The sequence below is a fragment of the Microcaecilia unicolor genome, unplaced genomic scaffold (assembly GCF_901765095.1).
Source record: "Microcaecilia unicolor unplaced genomic scaffold, aMicUni1.1, whole genome shotgun sequence".
NCBI lineage: Eukaryota > Metazoa > Chordata > Amphibia > Gymnophiona > Siphonopidae > Microcaecilia > Microcaecilia unicolor.
In genome coordinates, this window is record NW_021963786.1 from 470,969 (window position 1) to 498,472 (window position 27,504).

At 45.4% G+C, this 27,504-nt stretch overlaps 1 protein-coding gene across 1 annotated transcript in view; it reads right to left on the reverse strand.

Moving 5' to 3' along the window:
* LOC115459633 (motor neuron and pancreas homeobox protein 1-like) overlaps positions 1-24,059 on the reverse strand; it is a 54,657-nt gene extending 30,598 nt beyond the window's left edge. Inside the window, exon 1 of the mRNA XM_030189438.1 lies at positions 23,615-24,059. Within this exon, the coding sequence (XP_030045298.1) occupies positions 23,615-24,059 (445 nt within the window). The remainder of the gene's footprint in view (positions 1-23,614) is intronic.
* Between the last annotated feature and the right edge of the window lie 3,445 nt (positions 24,060-27,504).

A 27,504-nucleotide genomic window follows, 5' to 3' on the forward strand; every position in this document is an offset into this window, starting at 1 on the left:
AAGTATATTAATATTTACAATTAAAAAGTAATTTCCCCTAAAGAGGAAAGTCTGTGGGCAGAGTATGATAGAGGTAGTTAGCTGTCATGCAGATAATACTGTGTAAACAGTTATCTAAACTCCCTGTCTGGGCAGGCGGGGGCTATTGATTCTGCTCTTTCACAGTCCTCTATTAAGTGGAGCTGTTCCTAATTCTTTTCATTCGATCACTGCCTGCTGTTACTTTTCCCAGGAAGAGGCTTCTGTGGGAGAATCCCCTGTGGAACCCCTCCAGTCAAGCTTAAATTTAATTACACAAATGTTTTCATTTAGCGAATTGCTTTTGGCCCACAGTTTAAAGACATGTTGAAGGAGTTAATTGATTGCTTCCCTTCTGGTCTTCTATCTGGGTCTCCTTTCTTTTTTTTTTTTTTCTTTATGCATTTTGAAGCTTATTTTTTAACAGGCTTTGGAACAAAATGTGGGCACCTGTTATTGTGGCCACATATTAACCCTTTGGTAAAAGAGACCATTTCTCTCTGCCCCACCCCCTTTTCCAAAAATACTAGGACTAGGGGGCACACAGTGAAGCTAAAAAGTAGTAAATTGAAAATAAATTGGAGAAAATATTTCTTCATTCAACATGTAATTAAACACCTGCATTCGTTGCCAGAGAATGTAGTAAAAGCAGTTGGCTTAGTGAGGTTTGAAAAAGGTTTAGATGGCTTCCTGAAAGAAAAGTCCATAAGCCATTATTAAGATGGACTTGGGGAAAATTCATTGCTTATTTCTACAATAAGCAGCATAAAATGTATTGTACTTTTATTGGATCTTGCCGGGTACTTGTAACCTGTATTGGCCACTGTTGGAAACAGGATGTTGGGCTTGATGGACCTTCGGACTGTCCCAGTATGGCAATACTTATGTACTTATGTACTTGGGATTCTAAATGGAATGTTGCTACTCTTTGGGGTTCTACATGGAATCCTTTCAGTACCCTTCTCCACCACCGCCAACTCCAGGCTCCGCCCTTTCTGCCTCGCCTCACCCCATGCTTGGAATAAACTCCCTGAACCCATTCGCCAGGCCCCCTCCCTGCCCATCTTCAAATCCTTGCTCAAAGCCCACCTCTTCAATGTCGCCTTTGGCACCTAACCACTATTCAAGAAATCTAGACTGCCCCAACTTGACATTTCGTCCTTTAGATTGTAAGCTCCTTTGAGCAGGGACTGTCCTTCTTTGTTAAACTGTACAGTGCTGCGTAACCCTAGTAGCGCTCTAGAAATGTTAAGTAGTAGTTGTCTTTAGGATTCCGGAATCTTGCTATTCTTTGCAATTTTACATGGAATGTTGCTACTCTTTGGGTTTCTGCCAGGTACTTGTAACCTGGATTGGCCACTGTTGGAAACAGGATGCTGGGCTTGATGGACCTTTGGTCTGTCCCAGTATGGCAATACTTATGTACTTATGTAGTTGGGATTCTAAATGGAATGTTGCTACTCTTTGGGGTTCTACATGGAATCTTGTTACTCTTTAGGATTCCGGAATCTTGCTATTCTTTGCAGTTTTACATGGAGTGTTGCTACTCTTTGGGGTTCTGCCAGGTACTTGTAACCTGGATTGGCCACTGTTGGAAACAGGATGCTGGGCTTGATAGACCTTTGGTCTGTCCCGGTATGGCAATACTTTTGTACTTGTGTATTTGGGATTCTGAATGGAATGTTACTACTCTTTGGGGTTCTACATAGAATCTTGTTCCTCTTTAGGATTCTAGAATCTTGCTATTGTTTGCAGTTCTACATGGAATGCTGCTACTCTTTGGGTTTCTGCCAGGTACTTGTAACCTGGATTGGCCATGTTGTAAACAGGATGCTGGACTTAAGAACTGGTTGAAAGATAGGAAGCAGAGAGTAGGATTGCGTGGCCAGTATTCTCAGTGGAGGAGGGTAGTTAGTGGGGTCCCGCAGGGGTCTGTGCTGGGTCCGTTGCTTTTTAATGTATTTATAAATGACCTAGAGATGGGAATAACTAGTGAGGTAATTAAATTCGCCGATGACACAAAATTATTCAGGGTCGTCAAGTCGCAGGAGGAATGTGAACGATTACAGGAGGACCTTGCGAGACTGGGAGAATGGGCGTGCAAGTGGCAGATGAAGTTCAATGTTGACAAGTGCAAAGTGATGCATGTGGGTAAGAGGAACCCGAATTATAGCTACGTCTTGCAAGGTTCCGCGTTAGGAGTTACGGATCAAGAAAGGGATCTGGGTGTCGTCGTCGATGATACGCTGAAACCTTCTGCTCAGTGTGCTGCTGCGGCTAGGAAAGCGAATAGAATGTTGGGTGTTATTAAGAAGGGTATGGAGTCCAGGTGTGCGGATGTTATAATGCCGTTGTATCGCTCCATGGTGCGACCGCACCTGGAGTATTGTGTTCAGTACTGGTCTCCGTATCTCAAAAAAGATATAGTAGAATTGGAAAAGGTACAGCGAAGGGCGACGAAAATGATAGTGGGGATGGGACGACTTTCCTATGAAGAGAGGCTGAGAAGGCTAGGGCTTTTCAGCTTGGAGAAGAGACGGCTGAGGGGAGATATGATAGAAGTGTATAAAATAATGAGTGGAATGGATCGGGTGGAGGTGAAGCGACTGTTCACGCTATCCAAAAATACTAGGACTAGAGGGCATGAGTTGAAGCTACAGTGTGGTAAATTTAAAACGAATTGGAGAAAATTTTTCTTCACCCAACGTGTAATTAGACTCTGGAATTCATTGCCGGAGAACGTGGTACGGGCGGTTAGCTTGACGGAGTTTAAAAAGGGGTTAGATAGATTCCTAAAGGACAAGTCCATAGACCGCTATTAAATGGACTGGAAAAATTCCTCATTTTTAGGTACAACTTGTCTGGAATGTTTTTACGTTTGGGGAGCGTGCCAGGTGCCCTTGACCTGGATTGGCCACTGTCGGTGACAGGATGCTGGGCTAGATGGACCTTTGGTCTTTCCCAGTATGGCACTACTTATGTACTTATGTACTTATGACTTGATGGACCTTCGGTCTGTCCCAGTGTGTGAATACTTCTGTACTTAATAACAAGCCCAATACTCAACCAGTGGTGATCAGCATTTTCCTGACAATCATCAGCATTATACCCGGATACTCAATGCTGGACCATATCCGGGTTACAGCATTGAAAATCCGGGTATATGAGCCAGCGAAAACATAGCCAGTTAAGCGCAATATTCATTGAAAATAGAACTGCCTTTTAATTGGTCCTATTTATGCAGTTATCTTAGCCAGTAAAGTGCTGAATATGGACACCAGTGGCGTAGCTACGTGGGGCCAGGGGGGCCTGGACCCCCCTCCCGCCACCAACCCTCCCCCGCCATCGCCGTGGGCTACCTTTGCTGGTGGGGGACCCCAATCCCCGCCAGCCGAGGAGGTCCTCTTCTTCCCACGAAGGCTTTGTTCTGTTTCTGACGTCCTGCACGTTGTACGTGCAGGACGTCAGACTCACAGAAACCAGTGTTGCTGGCTGATCTGCAAGGCTTCGTTCGGTTTCTGTGAGTCTGACGTCCTGCACGTACAACGAGCAGGACGTCAGAAATAGAATGAAGCCTTCGCGGGAAGAAGAGGACCTCCTTAGCTGGTAGGGATTGGGGTCCCCCGCCAGCAAAGGTAGGTGATGGCGGGGGAGGGTTGGCGGCATGAGGTGGAGTCAAGAGGGTCGTCAGCAGGGGTCATCAAAGTTGGCGGCGGCAGCAGGGGGGTCGGCAATGGCGGGGGGAGGTCATCGTCAGGGAGTTGATAATAGCTGGGGGGGGGGGGGGGTCGGCGGCGAAGTCTGGCTACGCCCCTGATGGACACATAACCGGCCAAATACCGACTCTGCCGAAAACTCCAGTTTTGGCTTGGGTGCCAACCCAGCATTTTCACCTCACTACCTGGTTAAATTCTGCTGAAAATGCTCAGTTAGCCCCGGACACATTAATGAAATGGCCAGGAGCCTCTCCTGGACGTTGACAACATTTTGCATACCGGACCCAATGCTTTTTTGGCTACTGCCACAAACTGAGCCAAAGATTTCAACATATTGTCCACAATGACACCTAAATCCTTTTCCTTGGTATTGACTCCTAATGTGGAACCTGGTATCACGTAGCTACAACTGGGGTTATTCTTCCAAATGTGCATCGCTTTGTACCTGTCCGTATTACAATTTCATCTGCTTTTGGGTTGCCCAGTCTTCCAGCCTTCCAAGGTCCTCCTGCAATTTCTTACAATCCACATACGATGTAATAACTTTGAATAGTTTTATGTCATTTGCAAATCTGGGGGCCCTTTTACTAAGCCGCATAAGCGTCTACGCGGGCCCAATGCACGCGAAAATAGAGTTACTGCCTGGCTACCCTGTGGGTCTTGTGGTAATTTCATTTTTTGCGTGCGTCCGATACGCACGTCTGAAAAAAACTTTTCTTTTCGGACGTGCATATTGGACATGCGACAAGTGGCATTTGATGCGTGTAGGTCATTACCAGCCGGTTACAGCGTGAGACTTTACTGCTAGGTCAATGGCTGGTGGTAAGGTCTCAGACCCAGAATGGACGCACAGCAATTTTCATTTTGCCGCATGTCCATTTTCGGCAAAAATTTTTAAAAAGGCATTTTTTTACAGGTGCACTGAAAAAAATGGATCTGCGTGCACCCAAAATCCACGCCTACACTCAGGGCCGCTGAGAGACTGGGCCGGGCCCGGGGCAAGGCTACCCTGGGGCCCTGCCACCACCACCACCCCCCCCAAGGTCGTCGTCGTCACCACCCCCGCCCTCCGTCCACCACCGGGCCGGGCCCCCCTGAATTCAAATCATAGCGCCTCACCTCGACCTCGCTCCGTGTGAAAGAAGCGCAGTCTGCAGATCGACTCCCTTCGGGCCTTCCCTCCCTGTGTCCCGCCCTCATGCAAGTTATGTCAGATGAGGGCGGGACACAGGGAGGGAAGGCCCGAAGGGAGTCGATCTGCAGACTGCGCTTCTTTCACACGGAGCGAGGTCAAGGTGAGGCGCTATGATTTGAATTCAGGGGGGGCCCGGCACGGTGGTGGATGGAGGGGGGCGGGTGGAGGGGACTGCGGCGCCCGGGGAATTTTGTCCCCCCCCCCTGCCCCCCTCCTCTCGCTGGTCCTGCCTACACTACCGCATACCATTTTTCAGTAAAAGGGCTCCTTGATGATCTCACTCATTGTTCCAATTTCCAGATCATTAATAAATATGTTTAAAAAGCACCGATCCCAGTACAGATCTGTGGGGCAACTCCACTATTCCACTAAATTTGCTGATGACACAAAGTTATTCAAAGTCATTAATTCAAGGGAGGATTGAGAAAAATTACAAGAGGACCTTACGAGACTGGGAGACTGGCCAGCTTATAATCGAACGAGAAAAACGCCCAAGTTCCGACCTAAATCGGGAGATGGGCGTTCTTCTCACAAAAACAAATAAAGCGGTATAATCGAAAGCCGAACTTTGGACGCTTTCAACTGCACTCCGTCGCGGATGCGGACAAAGTTGACGGGGGCGTGTCGGAGGCGTGGTGAAGGCGGAACTGGGGCGTGGTTATCACCCGAACAGAGATGGGCGCCTTTCGCCGATAATGGATGCGTTTGTAGCTAGAATTTAGGGCACTTTTCCTGGACCCTGTTTTTTCACGAATAAGGCCCCAAAAAGTGCCCTAAATGACCAGATGACCCCCAGAGGGAGTCGGGGATGACCTCCCCTGACTCCCCCAGTGGTCACTAACCCCCTCCCACCACAAAACATGATGTTTCACAACTTTTTATTTTCACCCTCAAATGTCATACCCACCTCCCTGGCAGCAGTATGCAGGTCCCTGGAGCAGTTGTTAGGGGGTGCAGTGGACGTCAGGCAGGTGGACCCAGGCCCATCCCCCCCTACCTGTTACAATAGTGCTGCTTAATGCTTAGTCGTCCAACCCCCCCAAACTCACTGTACCCACATGTAGGTGCCCCCCTTCACCTCTTAGGGCTATAGTAATGGTGTAGACTTGTGGGCAGTGGGTTTTGAGGGGGATTTGGGGGGCTCAATACCCAAGGGAAGGGTGCTATGCACCTGGGAGCTCTTTTACCTTTTTTTTTGTGTTTGTAAAAGTGCCCCCTAGGGTGCCCGGTTGGTGTCCTGGCATGTGAGGGGGACCAGTGCACTATGAATCCTGGCCCCTCCCACGAACAAATGCCTTGGATTTATTCGTTTTTGAGCTGGGCGATTTCATTTTCCATTATCGCTGAAAAGCAAAAACGCCCAGCTCACACCTTGGCGAATAAAACATGGGCGTCTATTTTGTTTGAAAATACGGTTCACTCCGCCCCTTCACGGACCCGTTCTCGGAGATAAACGCCCATGGAGATAGGCGTTTCTGGTCGATTATGCCCCTCTGGGCGTCTAAATGGCAGATGACGTTTAATGTGAGCAAGTGCAATAAAGAGGAACCCAAATTATAGCTACTTCATGCAAGGTTCCACTTTAGGAGTCACAGACCAAGAAAGGGATCTAGATATTGTCGTTGATGATACGTTGAATCCTTCTGCTCAGTGTGCTGCTGCGGCTAAGAAAGCAAATAGAATGTTGGGTATTATTAGGAAAGGAACGGAAAACACTACTACTACTACTACTATTTAACATTTCTAAAGCGCTACTAGTGTTACACAGCGCTGTACAATTCAACATAGAAGGACAGTCCCTGCTCAAAGAGCTTACAATCTAAAGGACAAATGTACAGTTAGTCAAGTAGGAGTCATCAAATTGGGGCAGTCTAGATTTCCTGAAGGTATAGAGGTTAGGTGCCGAAAGCAACATTGAAGAGGTGGGCTTTGAGTAAGGATTTGAAGATGGGTAGGGAGGTACTGCATACAGTTCAAGCTTCTCCTACTAACCTACAAATGCACTCGATCTGCGGCCCCTCCCTACCTCTCTACCGTCATCTCCCCCTACGTCCCTACCCGTAACCTCCGCTCTCAAGACAAATCCCTCCTTTCAGTACCCTTCTCCACCACCGCCAACTCCAGGCTCCGCCCTTTCTGCCTCGCCTCACCCCATGCTTGGAATAAACTCCCTGAGCCCATACGCCAGGCCCCCTCCCTGCCCATCTTCAAATCCTTGCTCAAAGCCCACCTCTTCAATTTCGCCTTCGGCACCTAACCACCATACCATACCATATTCAAGAAATCTAGACTGCCCCAACTTGACATTTCATCCTTTAGATTGTAAGCTCCATTGAGCAGGGACTGTCCTTCTTTGTTAAACTGTACAGCACTGCCTAACCCTAGTAGCGCTCTAGAAATGTTAAGTAGTAGTAGTAGTATAATGCAGTAGATTTCCATAAGTGTTCTTCCTCCAGTTAGTAACTCAAATTTGATCCTGCTACGATCACTTGCCAAGTGGCTCCAACACCATTAGCTCTTGCACTAAATCCTGTGAACTATTAAGAGCCAAGTCTAAAATAGTCCCCTCCTCTTGTCAGTTCCTGAACCAGGTGCTCCATGGAGCAGTCATTTATTTCATCTAACAACATTGCCTCCCTAGCATGTCCTGATTTGATATTTCCCAATCGATATTGGGGTAATTGAAAGCACCTCTTATTACCGTTTTGCCAAATTTGTAAGCTTTCCTTAATTTACATTAGCACAAGCCGTAAAGCCCATTAAAATGGGCAAGATTTTTTGCTAATCTTCAAGATGAGTTACCATCGATTCTTATATGTTAATGCAAGCCGTTAAGCCCATTAAAACGGGCAACATTTTTTATTTGTGAAATGTAATTCCCTTATTGTTGTAATATTTTGTGTGTGTGTGTGTGTGTGTGTGTGTGTGTGTGAGAGAGAGAGAGACAGCTGTAGATGAAATGTTTCAAGCTGAAGAGATTGTGCATGCAGGTGTGCTACCCCGAAGGAGGATCACTCTCCACCGGAGCCCAGACTCCCCTCGCTACCGGAGTTACCATACAGCACCTCTGCACAGGTCTTGTGAGCATGTACTGGGAACGTCCCCCCCCCTCCTTACTTCCATGTTATTAGCATCGGGCATTGGGAAGTTCTTTTTCTGCGCTGGAAGGATGGTATTTTCCGGTACTGTTTTGAACAGCACCAGAGTTATGAGAATCAGGTGACTGTCCTGGTAGGATCGTGCGCGAGCTGGCTCTTGATTTGCCCGGCAGGGTCGATCTGGTCCTGGCTGTAAGCAGATCAGGAGAGACCTGTGACGTGCTGTGCATGCGCAGAACAGCTACACTGTTCTGCGCATGCGCGGCACGTCGGTCACTCTTCATTTATGTAGTAGGATCTTGCTTAGCATAAGAACATAAGCATTGCCATACTGGGACAGACAGAAGGTCCTTCAAGCCCAGTATTCTGTTTCCAACAGTAGCCAATCCAGGTCGCAAGTACCTGGCAAGATCCCAAAACAGTAAAACAGATGTTATGCTGCTACGTCCATCTTAATAATGGCTTATGGACTTTTCTTTTAGGAAATTATCCAAACCTTTTTTTTAACCCTGCTAAGCTAACTGCTTTTACCACATTCTCTGGCAATGAATTCCAGAGTTTAATTACATGTTGAGTAAATAAATATTTTCTCTGATTTGTTTTTAATTTACTACTTAGTAGCTTCATTGCGTGCCCCCTAGTCCTTGTGTTTTTGGAAAGAGTAAACAAGCGATTCACTCTGTCTGATCTTCACTTAAAGGCTCCTGACTTTTGCCTTGCTGGCAACCTCTCTTATTTGAATGTCCTAACTTCCTTGTTTTGATAGCATCCTTTAGATACCTTACTTTGAACCATGGACTCATGAGCTCCAGTCGCCCCCCCCCCCCCCAAAAAAAAAAAATTCTAGTTTAAAAGACTGTCTATCCTCTTTTAAAACATAAAATTCAAAAGCCTAATGAAGGATTTTCTTTAACTGCCCACTCACTTTTGTGGGGGGAGGGCTATCGCTGGAGAGGAGTTGTACTTATTCTAATGCTTCCCTCTTGGGTATATGGTTAATTATTCATCTCGGAGGTGGACTGGCTTTTATCTATCCTTCCTCACTCAAGGCTAGGGATATCCCAGGACATGGCCTTCCCAACCCTGAGCTTCTTCAGCTGGAAATCAACACTTCAGTCACTTTTCATTTTCTTCTTTTCGATTGTGCCTCTTCGCTAAAGGCAGAAGACTGGGAACACATGTACCGATCCATAGTTGACGCTGCACTGAAGTTCCCCAATATAGTCTAGGGGACTTTAATCTCATCTCGATCTTACATCCACACTCTCTTCGTTTTTTGACCTTTTGTAGGTGACATGGAGGGGCATAATCGAATGAAAACGTCTATCTCCATGGGCGTTTATCTCCGAGAACGGGTCCGTGAAGGGGCGGACCAAACCGTATTTTCGAAAAAAAAAGACGTCCATGTTTTATTCAACAATGTGTGAGCTGGGCGTTTTTGTTTTTCAGCGATAATGGAAAATGAAAGCGCCCGGCTCAAAAACGAATAAATCCAAGGCATTTGTTCGTGGGAGGGGCCAGGATTCGTAGTGCACTGGTCCCCCTCACATGCCAGGACACCAACCGGGCACCCTAGGGGGCACTTTTACAAAAACAAACAAAAAGGTAAAAGAGCTCCCAGGTGCATAGCACCCTTCCCTTGTGTGTTGAGCCCCCCAAATCCCCCTCAAAACCCACTGCCCACAAGTCTACACCATTACTATAGCCCTAAGGGGTGAAGGGGGGCACCTACATGTGGGTACAGTGGGTTTGGGGGGGTTGGACGACTAATAAGCATTAAGCAGCACAATTGTAACAGGTAGGGGCGATGGGCCTGGGTCCACCTGCCTGAAGTCCACTGCACCCCCTAACAACTCCTCCAGTGACCTGCATACTGCTGCCAGGGAGCTGGGTATGACATTTGAGGGTGAAAATAAAAATTTGTGAAACATCATTTTTTTGTGGTGGGAGGGGGTTAGTGACCACTGGGGGAGTCAGGGGAGGTCATCCCCGATTCCCTCCAGTGGTCATCTGGTCATTTAGGGCACTTTTTGGGGCCTTATTTGTGAAAAAACAGGGTCCAGGAAAAGTGTCCTAAATTCTAGCTACAAACGCATACTTTTTTCCCATTATCGGTGAAATGCGCCCATCTCTTTTCAGCAGATAACCACGCCCCAGTTCCGCCTTCGTCACACCTCTGACACGCCCCCATCAACTTTGTCCGCATCCGCGACGGAGTGCAGTTGAAAACGTCCAAAAATCGCCTTTCGATTATACCGCTTTATTCGTTTTTGTGAGATAAACGTCCATCTCCCGATTTAGGTCGGAACTTGGGCGTTTTTCTCGTTCGATTATAAGCAGGATAGGAATAGCCCAATATGTTTCAGAGCCTACTCATGTGGCTGGCCCACTCAGTGGTCAACTCTCCACTTCTACTCTAACTTTCAAACTATACCAGTTTCTTCTTCATTTTAAAACCTCAATTACCAAGCCAGCTCAGACCAATCTCGAGGTATTAAACGTCTAGACCTTCTCTCTTTTCCCTCTTTTTCTCAGTATTTTCTTTTGGATTTCTTAGACCAATCACTTGAGAAACAAATTTCTACTTGGAATAGCGTCTTATCAAATACTATGAATAGGATAGCGCCTATAAAACCCAACAAAATCTCAGCCCTGGTATCACGCTGGATTCCGACTCTTCAAACAGCAAGTGTGCAAAGCAGAACCTCAATGGCGTAAGTTCAGAACAGATGAGGCGACAAAGAAATGTAAAGACTGTCAGAACTATTATTTGACCCAATAAAGAGCAGTGAACAAAATCTTTCTTCTCTACCCTGATAGCACAGGCTTCTAATGCACTGAAGCAGCTCTTTTCTGTTTTGAGGAAGTTGACATCAACTCCAAAGGTAGAGTCTGCTGCATCTTATCTGGACTCTGACGTCCTGGCTACCTTGTTTGTTAGCAAAATAGATACTCTCAAAGCCACATTTACATCAGTCACACATGCTTTATGTGACATTGCAGGTCCCTAATCTGTCGAGTTCCTGGAACTCGTTTAATCTTCCCTCTATGGTATCATTTCAGAAACTATTATCCAACCTCTCTGCTACTTGGTGTCCCCTAGATCCAATACCCTCAAATCGGCTAAAGGTACCTTCATTGGGGCTATGACCCTACCTTCATTCTATGGTGGTGAACAGCCTTAAGGAAGGTGTTGTTCCAACAGCTCTAAAACAAGCCATGATCAGACCCATTTTAAAAAAGAGTTCTCTTGACCCTGTGTCCCCTAGAAATTATCGCCCAGCCTCAAATCTGCCCTTTATGGCAAAAAATATTAGAAACTATTGTATTTTTGCAACTTCAATCTTTTTCAGAATCTATATTTCTCAATCTGCACTTCCCCAGCTGTAAAGGACTAAAATACAAGCTGATACACGCCACCACCTTCTCTTACATGAGCACGCAGTTGTGGAACGCATTACTTACAGCCCTGAAAACTATGGACGAAATAACTAACTTTCGCAAATCTCTGAAGACATATTTCTTCAACAAGGCCTACAAAGATAACCCATAGCCTTACAAAACTACCTCACCAACCCATCCAGTTAATAAAGTCCACCTTCTATGCTATCCTGCCTAACACCTTCCTTCTCTCTTCCCTTACTTAATCTCTGTACATTATCAATTGTATCTGATATCCTGGAATGACTATGTTATAACAAAACTCTGTAAGCCACATTGAGCCTGCAAATAGGTGGGGAAATGTGGGATACAAATGCAATAAATAAGCGGTCTTTACCCATGACAATCTGTTTTCCGAAAGGGATACAGCACAGAGACGGTGATAACAGCCCTTTTAAGTGAACTACATCCAAGGTTAGAACAAGGCCATGTTGCTCTAGTCATCTCGTTAGACCTAACTGATCACCAACTTCTTCTTAATCATCTGTGCTCACTTGGTATCTCTAGTACTGTTTATAAATGGTTCTCTTTCCTAGAGGAACGATCTTTTAAAGGACTACAGTCAGCCTCTACCATGGTGTAGCCACAGGTGGGCCTGGGTGGGCTGGGGCCCACCCACTTAGGGCTCAAGCCCACCCAACAGTAGCACATGCTTAGCAGTAGCTGTGGGGATCCCAGGCTCTGCCAGCTGAAGACTTCCCCCTGATGGTAATGAAAATGCTGCTCTCCACGATACTGGCGCCTGTGCATGCTCAGTTTTCAGCGCATGCCTACTGCAGACTATCAAGGTGGAGAGAAGCATTTTCCCACCAGCTGAGATATTTTTTTGGTGGGGGTAGGGGGGAGAACATTTGGTGCCCACCCGCTTCTTGCCTAGGCCCACCCAAAATCTGCTGTCTGGCTACGCCCCTGCCTCACATTCCTCAGGGTTCAGTCCTTTCCCCATTGCTGTTTATAAGCCCCCCCCCCCCCCCCACCCCGGCACTGCTTATTCAGTCACTAGGGTTTCATTCATATTCCTATGCTGACGACTTCCTATTGATTCATTACACTAATCCATCTTCACCTGATCTGAAACCGATTCAGAACTGTCTTCGGGAGGTGGCAACTTGGCTTAACATACATCACGTGGTTCTAAATCCAGATAAAACGATAGCCTCCTGGGTAACAGGTCATAACCCTACACCAATATTAATTCATACCCTATTTGACAAATAGATCACTCCAGTTTCTTCGTTCAACTATCTTGGAGTAATCTTCGATTCAGCCCTCTCTGCTGTTGGGAAGAAATCGTTTTACTTTCTCCGACAGTTATGGTCAATTAGAAATTCAATAGATCAGAAATCATTATGCAACTCCATCATATGCTTATATTACTTACCTGCTTCAACTACTGTAATGTTATTTACACCTGGTATCACTAAAGCTAACTTGAAACGGTTACAAACCATTCAAACCACTATAGCTCGTGTCATTTGTCGAGCCACTAAAGGTGATAGAATTACTTCTCTTCTACAATATCTCAGTGCATTTTTTCTAGCGAAAAAGGTGCCGGTACTCAAATGCCAGGCCACATTTCAGGGGTGGGGTGATCACGGAGGGACCCACCCCACAATAGCCAGGCCCCCTGCAACCAGTCACAGAATCTATGACAAGGCAGAATTGTTGTGTAGAGCCTGAGCTCTTTCATTAAAACTTGGGGTCCATGGGTCATTTTTAGCAGACAATGGAAAAGGTGCCGGTACTCAGTACCCCCAAGTACCCCCTCAAGAAAAGCCCTGCTAAAGAGTGACAAGATTCCATGCAGAATTTCAAAGAGTAGCAACATTCCATATAGAACCCCGAAGAATAGCAAGATTCTGGAATCCTAAAGAACAGTATATTTTTCTAGCAAAAAAGATGCTGGTACTCAAATGCCAGGCCACATTTCAGGGGTGGGGTGATCACGGAGGGACCCACCCCACAATAGCCAGGCCCCCTGCAACCAGTCACAGAATCTATGACAAGGCAGAATTGGTGTGCAGAGCCTGAGCTCTTTCATTAAAACTAGGGGTCCATGGGTCATTTTTAGCAGACAATGGAAAAGGTGCCGGTACTCAGTACCCCAAAGTACCCCTTCAAAAAAAGCCCTGCTAAAGAGTGGCAAGATTCCATGCGGAATTTCAAAGAGTGGCAACATTCCATATAGAACCCCAAAGAATAGCAAGATTCTGGAATCCTAAAGAACAGTATGTTTTTCTAGCAAAAAAGGTGCTGGTACTCAAATGCCAGGCCACATTTCAGGGGTGGGGTGATCACGGAGGGACCCACCCCACAATAGCCAGGCCCCCTGCAACCAGTCACAGAATCTATGACAGGGCAGAATTGTTGTGTAGAGCCTGAGCTCTTTCATTAAAAACTTGGGGTCCATGGGTCATTTTTAGCAGACAATGGAAAAGGTGCCGGTACTCAGTACCCCCAAGTACCCCCTCAAAAAAAGCTCTGCAATATCTTCACTGGATCCCTGTTGAATTTAGAGTTAAATTCATAATTTTCATACTGACACACAAGGCACGTCACACCAACATCCCATCTTATCTTGTGGCCCTGACGATTCCATATATGCCAGGCCGTACTCTTCGCTCACTTACAGATAACGGACTGGTTCTAGGCCCATCATCTAGGGCCAGATGGGATTCCACTCGCTCGTGGGCTTTGTACTTTCTTTCCCCAGCATTGTGGAATTCCTTACCAAAGCAAATCAGACTGGAAGGGTCCTACTCCCCATTTCGTAAAGCGTTAAAACCACATTTCTACCAACTGACTTTTTCCATCCAATGACGCGGGATCTCAATAGCTAGATCACACAGGAATCTGACATGTAACGCATGTCTCTGTGACATATGAATGTTACTTTGTGTTTGTTTGACCCACTATGTTGAGTGAGATTTGTCTTCATTTCTATCTTTTAAATGGAGTTTATAAACATATATTTTAATTTGCTTCCTAAACCGTTTCTGTTTGCAATAAGTAACAGTGTAGTGCAGTCTTGCACTGTATGCTGACCCCAGAGAAACAGATTTCTTATTCCACACCTTGAAAACACGTCATCCTTCCTTTTGTGGGAACTTTTCCCCGATTTAAGTCGGTTTCTGTTAAATGTATATTGCTGGTCTCACTGCTTTGCCAATAAACTGACAACTACTGTAGAAAGTGGCTATTTTACTGCTTTTCAACCATAAATCCCGGAAAATCAGTTTATTTTCCTATTTAAGAACAGGAAATACTGGTCTATAAACCGTTGAAAGCAAAAGGGTAATATTAACAGAAGAAGGAGAAAGTGGTAATGAAACCTCTCCTCCCCACCTGCCATGTGTACGGACAACCTGCCTAAAATGAGAGAACGTTTAACTTTGCCCGTCTTCTGCCTTCCCATTTGTTGAAGCCAAATGTTACACGAGTCCATTAATTCCTCGAGAAATGGTTTTTAAAATAGTTTTGTTCTGTGTACTAGAAGTCACTATTTTTAAAAATCGGCTTCATTTTCCAAAGCATACTTTTCAGAGAAGTCCAGGATGATATAATACAGGCTTGTCATCCGGACACCATCCTTTGACAGGATTTTCAGCCATAGTCCAGCTCTCATCTGCCCCTTAAACCGAGCTGGGGACTCCTAAAATCCCAAATAGGCGTCTCGCACTTTACCTGGCCGGGTATTTTTCGCTTCTTTTGAAAATGTACCTGCGTGATATATCTACGTTGTTCATTGCTGTGCATAACAACCCAGACCGTTATAATAAGAATTAGATGATTTATGTACGTTTAGAAATTGTAAGCGTTGAAATAGGCAGAATCATATATATTTTTAAGATTAATTTACAGCGGTATAAAATTATCAGTTAGTGTAAGTATGTTAATATAAGCAATAACTCTTAATGCATTCTTTCTAGGAATTATATCCGGCGGTGGGGTTTTAAAATAAATTCTTTATTTTAAAGAGTAGGAATATTTTAAACGTTAGACAATTTGAGATGAGCTGTACCTAGCTAGATCAAAAGTCACCTAAAATCTGCTACGTCTTATCCTGCAGTTATAAAACCTGGAACATCTCAGTCCAGCCCACGAGCAATTAAAAGACGCGGGATTTCCCCTTCTGACATTTTATTTACACTTTGTGGGTTTTAAAAGTGAGCAAGAAAAGAAATCAGCCCAAACCCCAATGCGTTCAAATACCCCGAGAACCAACTGATGTTCAAATGTTTCCAAAACGGTGGGAAACTAATATCGAGCGCTGATCTGGACTAGTAAATTCTGGATCTTCCCTTGTATTTCGTTACCCAGACAGACCTATGCTGTCGACACTAAAACCATGAGTTACCTCACCAAAATCTGTCCTCTGTGCTGGGGTGGGGGGGGGGGGGGTTAGTGTTGTTATTAATGTCGTGTTATGTTTACTTCTTGCTCCTCTGTTTTGTACAGTGCTGAGAACTGAACAGGCGAAAAATATTTTTTTAATTAAAAGAGCAGTTGATTAATTCCTAACCTTAGGAATGCACCTTGTTATTTGGGGGGGGGGGGGGGGGGGGGAAGAGATCTTTTTTTTTTCTTCTTGTTACAGTCTGACTGTGTGGTTGGTGATGAATCATTACCTCTTACTTTTCAGGGTTATCATACTGCTCTGTGTTGGAATTTAGTCCCAATGTCTGATAATCCCCACCCCACCCCCACATTTATCAGCTCCCAAGACCTAAACCTGAGCCCCCTTTTCTAACCCAGACTTTTTCCAGAGTAACGCGGTCTCTTCTGTTTTATGGCTGCTGAAGGACACGGGGTGAAAGGAAAGAAAATTAATTTCAGCAAGAGATCGCCCAAAAACAGACCTTCCCCAGCCCTTCGCTTATTCCAGTTTATCAGTTAACCCAACCTGAGCCCTGAAAACAGGAGAGAGATGGAATAAATCCCCGAAGGATACACCACAGGAGTAACATACTACAACACACAAACTCTCCTGTATACACACACTGTAATATGCAGATGTGTGTTTGTGTGTGTGTGTGTGTGTATACACACACACACACACACACTGTGAAGTGCAACACACACACCTTTATCGGGTGTACATATACAGATTATGACACATGCACAAGTAACACACACACAACCCCTTTCTCTATGCCTCCCAGTGTAACACATGGAGGGGCATAATTGAACGAAAACGCCTATCTCCATGGGCGTTTATCTCCGAGAACGGGTCAGTGAAGGGGCGGACCGAACCGTATTTTCGAAAAAAATAGACGTCCATGTTTTATTCGACAATTTGTGAGCTGGGCGTTTTTGTTTTTCAGCGATAATAGAAAATGAAAGCGCCCAGCTCAAAAACGAATAAATCCAAGACATTTATTCGTGGGAGGGGCCAGGATTCGTAGTGCACTGGTCCCCCTCACATGCCAGGACACCAACCGGGCATCCTAGGGGGCACTTTTACAAAAACAAATAAAAAGGTAAAAGAGCTCCCAGGTGCATAGCACCCTTCCCTTGTGTGTTGAGCCCCCCAAATCCCCCTCAAAACCCACTGCCCACAAGTCTACACCATTACTATAGCCCTAAGGGGTGAAGGGGGGCACCTACATGTGGGTACAGTGGGTTTGGGGGGGGTTGGACGACTAATAAGCATTAAGCAGCACAATTGTAACAGGTAGGGGGGGATGGGCCTGGGTCCACCTGCCTGAAGTCCACTGCACCCCCTAACAACTCCTCCAGTGACCTGCATACTGCTGCCAGGGAGCTGGGTATGACATTTGAGGGTGAAAATGAAAATGTGTGAAACATCATTTTTTTGTGGTGGGAGGGGGTTAGTGACCACTGGGGGAGTCAGGGGAGGTCATCCCCGATTCCCTCCAGTGGTCATCTGGTCATTTAGGGCACTTTTTGGGGCCTTATTCGTGAAAAAACAGGGTCCAGGAAAAGTGTCCTAAATTCTAGGTAAAAACGCATACTTTCTTCCCATTATCGGTGAAATGCGCCCATCTTTGTTCGGCAGATAACCACGCCCCAGTTCCGCCTTCGCCACACCTCTGACACGCCCCCATAAACTTTGTCCGCATCCGCGACAGAGTGCAGTTGAAAACGCCCAAAAATCGGCTTTCGATTATACCGCTTTATTCGTTTTTGTGAGATAAACGTCCATCTCCCGATTTAGGTCGGAACTTGGGCGTTTTTCTCGTTCGATTATAAGCTGGATAGTATTTCAGTACACACACTGATCTACAAACACACGAATGATAAGGAGCTCTAGCTGAAAGAGAGGGAAAGAGACGAAGACTGGAGACCCCGAGAGAGTAACCCCCCTAGAGAAAAAAAAGAGTGGAGACCCCCAAACTAAAAACAGAAATACACCCCCGCTGTATTGTGCAAAATACGAAGATATCAGAAATGTACACTTTCCAAAGAGCCAAAAGAAAGAAATCACAGGTTTCCTCGAAAGAATGAGCAGGAAGGAGAGAGAAAATGCTGCTCTCAAGAGTTCAGTTTCCACAGAGCAGGGACGGTCTCTCCAATTATCTGCATACAATCACACAGACACAGCTACAAGCTCTTTTACATGGCCTGTGCTTGTCTCTGCTTTAAAGAGGCAAGCGAAGCGAATGCAGAGCAGCCGGACATAACATGGCGGCTGCCGCATGCTCGCTCCCTGGTCCGAATTGCCCCCTGCTTCCGGCTTCCCTGCCATCCCAGGTGACGTAGCGGGTGACCCGCTGCGTCATTGGCGGAGGGGCCGGAAGGGGGCGGGGTCACAGCGGGTGGGCTGCAGACACAAGAGAAAAGGCTGCCGAGCGGGTCTGAGCGGTCTTTTTGAAGCGGGCGGTACATGAGTTTCCCTCCACACCCTCCCCAAGCATGTTTTGTAGTCAAGACGGGCAGAGGGGGGCCACTAGGAGAATTTTACTGTTATGTTAGAATAAGCAATGTGAGGTGAGAATAGTAGTGTGTTATGTAATACCAATAGGGTACCGATTGTTAGCGAGTTGTACCAGGTTAGGTTTGGGTTTTATTGTGAATATGATTTGTCACTTATATGCATTAATACATGATTTGTCACTTATATGCATTAATACATGTACCCATGTTACCCATTATGACTGTCCCGACCAGTTAGGGGGTACTAAACAATGCGGGGTGGGAACGGTTAGTTTGTTATGTTATAGCAATAGGATATGGATTGTTGGCAAGTTTACCATGTTAAGTTTGAGTGTCTATTGTGAAGATGATTTGTCAATGATATGCCTTAATAGACTTACCTCTGCTACCTGTTATGCATGGCTTTGCCAATTATGAATGCTGTCACAGCAGCGGAGGCACCCGAGCCTGGGAATACTGGGAGGTGCATGAACAACGGACAGAAGGAAGATCGGACCTTCTAGCAAGAGACTGGGGCACTCACCGCTGGCAGACTATTCACCTCGCTGGTTTACATGGCAGGTGGAACACTGGTCTGGAGCAACGTGCCAAAATCCGATGAAGGTGCGGCCACGCTGGAGGCGGAGACATGGCTGGCCGCAATGCTGAAGGGGGACATGGGCCCTCTAGCTGGAGAGCATGGCGGAGGGCCGGAGCATCTACAGCATCATACCTAAGGCTCGGGTGCTTCCTAGAGGTGTTGTTGTTAATGTGTTTGCAATAAAGCTGTGGCCAAATTTTCCCAAAGATAAAACCTATCTCATGTATCGTCTGTGGGGCGACGGGATAATGATGAGGGAGGGGGGGCGAGAGTGCGTGCTGCCTGCCCATGTTATCAGCACTTCCCTAGGTCTCACTTTTATTTCTGTCCCTCTTCTCCCACACACACATTCTCACACACACCCACACTTGTTGGACTATTGTGTCTAATGAGATTAGAAGATGCCCTCAGGGCCTGGAGCTCTTCACTTTGTCTAATGGGCCGTGAAATCTGTGCTGTCTGCAGCTCACAGGCAGAGTTTTTACAAGCTATTAGCACAAGAACAACTTCCCTTTCCAAGGGGGAGCAGGAGGGGGCATGTCCCTTCTCACCAGGAAACAGCTGAACCTTATTCTGAGACAGTTCCTCCCCAGATCCACCCTCCACCCAGGCACAGGTAGGTTCACTTGCCCTATACACAGAAATCAATCGCATCCCCATAAGGAAATGTGAGAGACTGAGGCCAAATTTAACATACCCTGGCTTAAGCGAAGTTCACTATTGTCACAGGATGTGAAAAGCACTAATCCTTGCGGATCCACTGTCCAGAGGGAACACAAAAAGACCCCGAGAGGCATCTAACTTTGCAGTAAGAATGTAAGCTTATGGAGTCAGGGAACTTGAAACTTTCTGGCATAACTTTTACTACTGTAGAACAAGTCATTTATTTATGTAAGTGTATTTTTCTTAGATTTCATGCCAGCCCTCTCAAAAACCAGCTCAGAGCTACTTACAAGAAAATATGCATTACTGCTGCACACAGCCCTCCCTCCTGCTCCAGGGACAGGGGAGGGGGAGTACGTTAACCCATGCAGATCTGCAGTCTTTCCTGGTCCATGATTTTTTTTTCCATAACACTTTGAGGAACATTCTTCTGTGTAATTCTGTTAAGTGCTTGTAATGTTAATTTATCAATGGAAATCAAACAAAATAAAACATGGAAAAGAAAATAAGATGATACCTTTTTTTATTGGACATAACTTAATACATTTCTTGATTAGCTTTCGAAGGTTGCCCTTCTTCTACATGGAATCTTGCTACTCTTTAGGATTCTACATGGAATCTTGCTAGTCTTTGAGATTCTACTTGGAATGTTGCTACTCTTTGGGATTCTACATGGAATGTTGCTACTCTTTGGGGTTCTACATGTTAAATAGAGAGGTGTGGTAGCCGTGTTAGTCCACTCTTAAGGTTATCAATAGAAATCAAACAAAATAAAACATGGAAAAGAAAATAAGATGATACCTTTTTTATTGGACATAACTTAATACATTTCTTGATTAGCTTTCGAAGGTTGCCCTTCTTCCTCAGATCGGAAATAAGCAAATTTAATGTTAATTTGAAACCTCTGGTTGGGGGCGGGTAGGTAACTGCTCACAGAGCAGCTGCTGTAATTCACAGGGGGGGTGGGTAGAGGGCGACCCACCTTCTGCTCAGGCTTAAACATTCATTTTGCCCCTCTCCTAGTCCAGGAACCCCCTTCTCTGTATCGGTCCCACATGTCCGCATTTGCAAAGACATGGAAAATATCAACTCATGAACACAACACACACGAAAACATCATACAAGCATAGCTACACTGGGTCTGACCAATGGTCCATCTAACCCAGTATCCTACTTCCAACAGTGGCCAAACCAGGTCACAAGTACCTGGCAGAAACCCAAGTAGCAGCAACGCTAAATGCTACCAATTCCAAGGCAAGCAGTGGCTTCCCCCATGTCCATCTCAATAACAGACTATGGACTTTTGCTCCAGTAACCTGTCCAAACCTTTTTTTAAACCTCGCTACAATAACCACTGTTACCACATCCTCCGGCAGAGAATTCCAGAGCTTAACTATTCTTTGAGTGGAAAAATATTTTCTCCTATTTGTTTTAACAGTATTTCTATGTGATTTCATTGAGTGGCCCCTGGTCTTTGTACTTTTTGAAAGAGTTGTACGCTACTCAGCGTTTTCTAGACAATAACGTATCCCACTCCTTACATATTGTTAAAACTAGAAATTTAATATAAAAAGCAGAAACATTTGTGGTTTGGTTTCTTTGCCGTTAATAGGGGTCCTTTTACAAAGTGGCTAGAAGGGAAGTACCGCTGGGCTACCGCAGCAGCCTGCCGGTACTTTCCGCCCCCCACTGCTCATCATATCTGGTGATAATTGGCAGTTGCCCTGCGCTGCTGAGTTACCACCAGGTTAGCACGGGAGCCCCTTACCACCACCTCAAAGGGGGCCAGTAAACGCTGTCCCCCTAAAATGGCCACACGGCAAGTGCTTTACTTGCCGCATGGCCATTTCCTGAAAAATACAAAGACCTGGGGCCTCAGCGCACTTCAAAAACACATGCAGGCCCCCTTTTGCCGCAGCTTCGTAAAAGGGTCCAAGTGCCTATTCCTTCCGCATGGGACAAACCTGTGCACGTGCCATTGGGAAAAGAGTGGGTATGTCCAGGGGACACTCTTTCAAAGACGTCTGCCCTGTACGACTAGTTATGCGACCCCCGGCACTTGTCACTTGCTCGTAACCTTTATTATTATTTTCAGCATAGATTTGAAAACAGGTAGAGATGGAGCCTTTCCCTATGTGTCCTTCTGTCTGTCCTACCCTTATCCCTTATTGGTCCTGTCTGTCTGTCCTGATTTAGATTGTAAGCTCTTTTGAGCAGGGACTGTCTTTTCTTCATGTTCAATTGTGAAGCGTTGCATACGACTGGTAGCGCTATAGAAATGATTTATAGTAGCAGTAGTAGTACGACTTTGTTCCAATGACGTAAAACCAGCCACACAAAAAAGATCAAAACGAACATTCCTGGAAAGGACACGGAAAGAACATGGCAATACCCAGGCGTTAACTGATTAACACAGCTGTGCCCACTCTCTACCTCAAACACTCCCCCAGGGTTCAAAAATGAATTTTATTTTTTTGGGGGTAGCTGCACCAATCCTGAAATTACCGTAGGATGCCTGAGCCGTAGCAAAAGGACCCCTAAATGTGTGGAGGTCACTGCTGACTCAAGATGAGACGAATGCTTAGACTCATAACTGGAAACTGTGCCCTCCAGTTGCCACCCGTCAAGAACTGAGACCCGAAATATCCAGTTCAAGGGATAATAGAACCAGGGGACATAAGATGAAGCTAGAATATGGTAGAGTTAAAACAAACAGGAGAAAGCTTTTCTTTACTCAGCGCGTAGTTGGACTCTGGAACTCGTTGCCGGAGAATGTAGTGACAGCAGCTGGCCTTACGGAATTTAAAGGGGGTTTGGACAGATTCCTGAGGGAAAAGTCCATTGAACATTATTCATTTAAATTTTTGTTTTGTTTTTGGGTTTTTGCCGGGTTCTTGAGGCCTGGATTGGCCACTGTCGGAGACAGGATTTGGGCTTGATGGACCCTTATAAATTTTGTGTCCCAGGTCTTAGACACTAGCCCCTCACCCCATAAGTGAATATGGGCTTGTTTTAATTACTATATGCTTTTCAAAATATGTTATTTTATGGTTATTCTGATTTTGTACATTCCATTGAATTATCTTATTTATTTAGAAAAAAAAGTCTTTATTCTTTAAAAAAATTTCACCACTGTGATAAAATAAGGCAGAACATGGAGGCAAAAAGTAAGTCATTTCACTTGAGACAAGCCTAGCACATTTTGGGGAGTTGCTTCTAATTTCCTAGAAGCTCTGTAGACCTCACACCCCAAAAGGCTCTTCCAACCAGATTCAAGACATAATCCTAAAAGTGGAATCAAACTCCTGTTTAGCTCAGGTATTCAGCTCTTTGAAAAGGTGATGCCTTATGCTGCTTATGGGTAAATTGGGTCTGGGGGGGTGGGGGGGGGAAGAGAAGTTCCTCAGATACCAACAGATATAATCAGAGGCCGAGAAATGATCCTGATTAAAACGAATTTCCCAGACCATCTTGATATGTTTCCTGTGCCTATTACACCTCAGTGAAGTTCAGAAAAGGGTGAGGGGTGGGGGGTCTCTTTGGAAGAATGCAAGTGCTGAATAAGCACCTGAGAGACTGAGCTCATCTCCGACATACCCTGGAATAAGAATGTCACGATATGCAGGAGGTTAAGCCTGAGACAGCAGATCAGGACAGACACCTATTGAAAAGTGGAGTTCTCATCCCCAGCAGGTAAGGCTGAATGTCAGCCCCCAGCCCCTGCTCCGTTCTTGAAAGTGCCCTTCCTCCAGCAGTCACTCCTGCTTCACATTACACAGTTAACCTTTCTAGGTGTGACCTGAGTGAGGGAAGCAGGTCTTGGCTTTGGGAGAGGGATATGACAGAGAGAGAGAGAGAGAGGAAGGTGCATTTGTAGCTGAGCTCCCCTGCCTCACCCTCTCTCACCTGCTGCTTTTCGGGACCTTGATGGAAAGCGTGGGTTTTCTCGCTGCGGACTGTCTTCATCTTTCCTGGGCCACCCCCCAGCCCCGCTCTCCGTACTTACCGTGGAAGTCGGGCAGTCTGGGGATCACGATTCCCGCTCGGATCCAGTGCTCCAGGGGGAAGGATGCGGCCACCGCAGCCGCCTTCAGGTGCTCCGGGCTGGGCTGGGGCAGCTGGGGGAAGCCGGGGTAGGTGAAAGCAGGGTGCTGGGCTGCCAGGGCCGGGATGGGGTAGACCGGGCCCGAGTACAAGGCTGGCAGCCCCCCCTGGCTCAGTGCTGTCAGTCCCGGGGGTTGAAGAGTCAGTAAGCCAGGCTTAGGGATGAGTCCTGTAGAAAGCTGTGCCCGAGATGAAGGGGTGTCGGTGCCCAGGCAGGAGCCGGGGCTCCCCGCTGAACTCGGGGGGCTCAGCCCTTGAGGGGAGATGCTGGGCATGGGCCGGGGGGGCTCTTCAGCCAGAAGAGCATCGATTCGGAAGTTTTTCGATTTCTCCATTGATTTCTGCATGGACCGCTCCGGGGAGCCTCCCTGGATCCGCTTGGCTTGGAACTGGGGTCCCGTAATGGCCCCGCGGATTTGGTTGCCACTCCACAGCAGGGGACCGGGAGAGGGGGGGGGGGCCCAATGCAAGCTGAAAACCTTGGCACACCTGGTACCTGTGGTGGGCTTTGATGGGATCCTGTTGGCTGCTCCTTGATCTCTCGGTCTCCCCCCGGTCCCCCTCCTGCCGGTCTCCGTCTCCCCCTGATCCCCCTCCTGCCGGTCTCCTCTCCTTTTCCACACTGATACCCAGCCTTTTTTTTTCTCCTCTAATGTTTCCTCTCCTCCACCTGCCCCTTGGTCCAAATTTCTCATTGGCCGATTCCCCCCACCTCCAGCCAACTCCATGGCTCCCCCTCCCCCTCCCCCTATCGACAGCTCCTTAATTAAGTAATTACTCCCTCATTTCTGGCCAGCCCAGAGCAGAGACAGTGAAATATTCCTGTTCTCGGGTGACTTTTGGACGTGGGATGCAGGAAATCCGAGAGCCAGAAAAGTTATTGATTTTACACTTAAGTTTCCATAAATTTCAGGGGGAAGAAGCCGTGTGAAGGAGGTTACAAGGAAAGAGCAGTGGGCACCTCACATACGATTAATCTCCAGGGCTCATTAAGGGAGAACTAGGACCCTGCTTCTCTTGACGATGCAACTCGGAGCGAAATATCTGTATTTCAGAGGATGAAGGTCAAATATTTCCCAAGCCCTGAAGCTCTGCGGGCTCCTGATGACTTTACTCGTTTGAATAAATGCAAAAAAAACCCAACATTTCTAACACTTCAAATAGTTCCCGTCTCGGTGCAAATTTTACTTTATTCATAGTATTTTAATTAAAAGATTAATATATATCTTTATCATTATTATTATTTTGTTTTTTTTGCACAACGTCGCTATTTTTCTGGGGATTGGAATTGTCTGCACTTTTCAAGTGCTGTTTGAATGCACAATTTTTAACGTTTATAAAACATTTTCTATTAGCTCTGCATTGCTAGGGTAATACGTGGATCTGAAGAATATTTTTTAGTACATTCTTTGCTTGAAAAAATATAATTTAGTAGAGCCGGTGTTTGGTTCATATCGTAGATGATTTGCAGCGCAGATTTCCGTCTAAATTCTAAAAGATTTGACGACGTTTCTTCAATCAATGTGTCTAATTACTCTGTAAATGTTTTAAACTTCCGCTTTGCATTTTGGTTTATCTAGTTTTTAAGGTGTAAATTATGCATTTGTTTCTTTTGAAAATTTTCACGGGTCCTTATCATTTTTTTCGGGAAATCTGTAAATTCCGCAACTCCCCCTCCCCCCCCCCCGTTTTATTTATTTATGATTAAATTTAAAAGCTACACAGTTACGTTGTATAAAAAGCGCATTAAAAAAAAACCTGTTGTCTTGCGTGACTAATTTATTTTTTGATATTTCTAGTTTAGGGCACAGACGTGTAACAACAACAACAACAACAACAACAAAAAATCTAATTTCTTTAAAACATTTCAGTGTTCTAAAAATAATCCTTTATTATTATTATTTTGCTTTTACAGGTTTTGATTTCAGGTTACCGTTCTCTTTGTATTTGATTTCTAAGAGAGAAAAGCAATAAAGAGCGGATTTCTTGAGAATAAAATATTTTAGCTGCGGTTGTGGTGATAGAAAAATCCTGCAGAAGAAAGGAGGGGACGTCTGAATTCCGATTTTATCGGGGAGATCTTTGGACTCATTCCAACTAAAGCGCCTACATTTCATTTCAACTTTCATTGTACAGGTCGCTGTTATAAATCCGAATTAAAGAAAGCACTAAGAAGTCTTTCTCTTCTTCCCTAATTCTTTGCTCTGCGCTTCATCTTTATCTCATTTTCTCGCGCTCTTTTCTAACTTTCCTTTATCTGTCTATTTCGGGGGTTTTCCCCTCTGTTCCCGATTTTGTTTCTCTCTTTCTCTGTTTTTATTTCGATGTATCAGGTACATTTTCTCCCGCTCTCTTTCCTTTCTGTTCTCCCTCCTTCTCCGCTTTGGTTTTATTCACTTTCTTGCCTCTAACACTTCCCATCTTTATTGCATTTGATAAGTCCAAACAGATTCCAAGGAGCTGCTTGGAGACAGGCGAATTTTTGGAGATTTGAGAGTCGGATCTTTCCTTTCAGTCCTGTCTCCCTCCAATTCTGTTTAACTTTATTTTATTTTTGTATCTAGTCAACCCGTCCTTATATGAATGTTGTTACTGGTTGCAGGTCCTGCTGCAGGCTGTTGAATTTAATCTCTCATCCCAGAGGCTGTCTTGGTTGCAAAAGTTATAAAACCGTTTTACAATTGTTTAACAGATAAGAATGAATAATTAAAGCAAACTGGTGTTTGTTTCATTGCTGCTTTTCTCAGGAGAAGAATGATAAGAAATGAGAACCTGCTCTGAGATGTGATCCTTGGGCCATAAGACTTTAATGAAGTTTTTGTTTGTTTGTTTGGGGGGGGGGCGTTGTTTTGTTTTGATTTACAGCCCGTAAAAAATCCTTATGAAGGAAATGAGCATTTCACTCTGAGCTGGAAAACGGTGTTTGTGACAGAAAGCAGAACTAGATCGAGTGAAATAGAAGAGACTGGAAAACATCCTTCCTTACATAAGTACATAAGCATTTCCATACTGGGAAAGACCAAAGGTCCATCAAGCCCAGCATCCTGTTTCCAACAGTGGCCAATCCAGGTCAAAAATACCTGGCAAGATCCCAAAAAAGTGCAAAACATTTTATACTGCTTACCCCAGAAATAGTGGATTTTCCCCATGTCCATTTAATAATGGTCTATGGAATTTTCCTTTAGGAAGCTGTCCAAACCTTTTTAAAACTCCACAAAGCTAACTGCCTTTATCACATTCTCTGGCAACGAATTCCAGATTTGAATTTCAGGTTGAGTGAAGATAAAGTTTCTCCGATTCGTTTTAAATTTACTACATTGTAGCTTCATCGCATGCCCCCTAGTCCTAGTATTTTTTTTGGAAAGCTTAAACATATTCCTTAGATCAGATCTGTCTAAATTTATTTATTCATTGTCAATTTCATAAACCACCCTTCCTTGTTGGACTACCAGACAATAATAGAGAGAGATTTTAGCAGTAACCTGCTTGTTCCCAATCATGGCCTTGCTGGTTTAACTGGAAGCCTCTGATTTCCCTTGTCTGTCTGTCCTGACTAGAGTGTAAGTTCACGGGCAGGGATGGTCCATTATTGTATAAGTACAAATACATCTGGTAGGTGCTGTGTGATAATAACATAGCAGGTGATGTCATATAAAAAGCACTGGCCCACCCAGTCTGCCCAGTTCTTTCTAGCTGCATTGCAACGATCAACCCATTTGCTTCTCATCTCCAAGGGACCAATACATAAAGCCCATATAACGCCAAAAGAATAGTGAAGCGAAGAAATCTTGT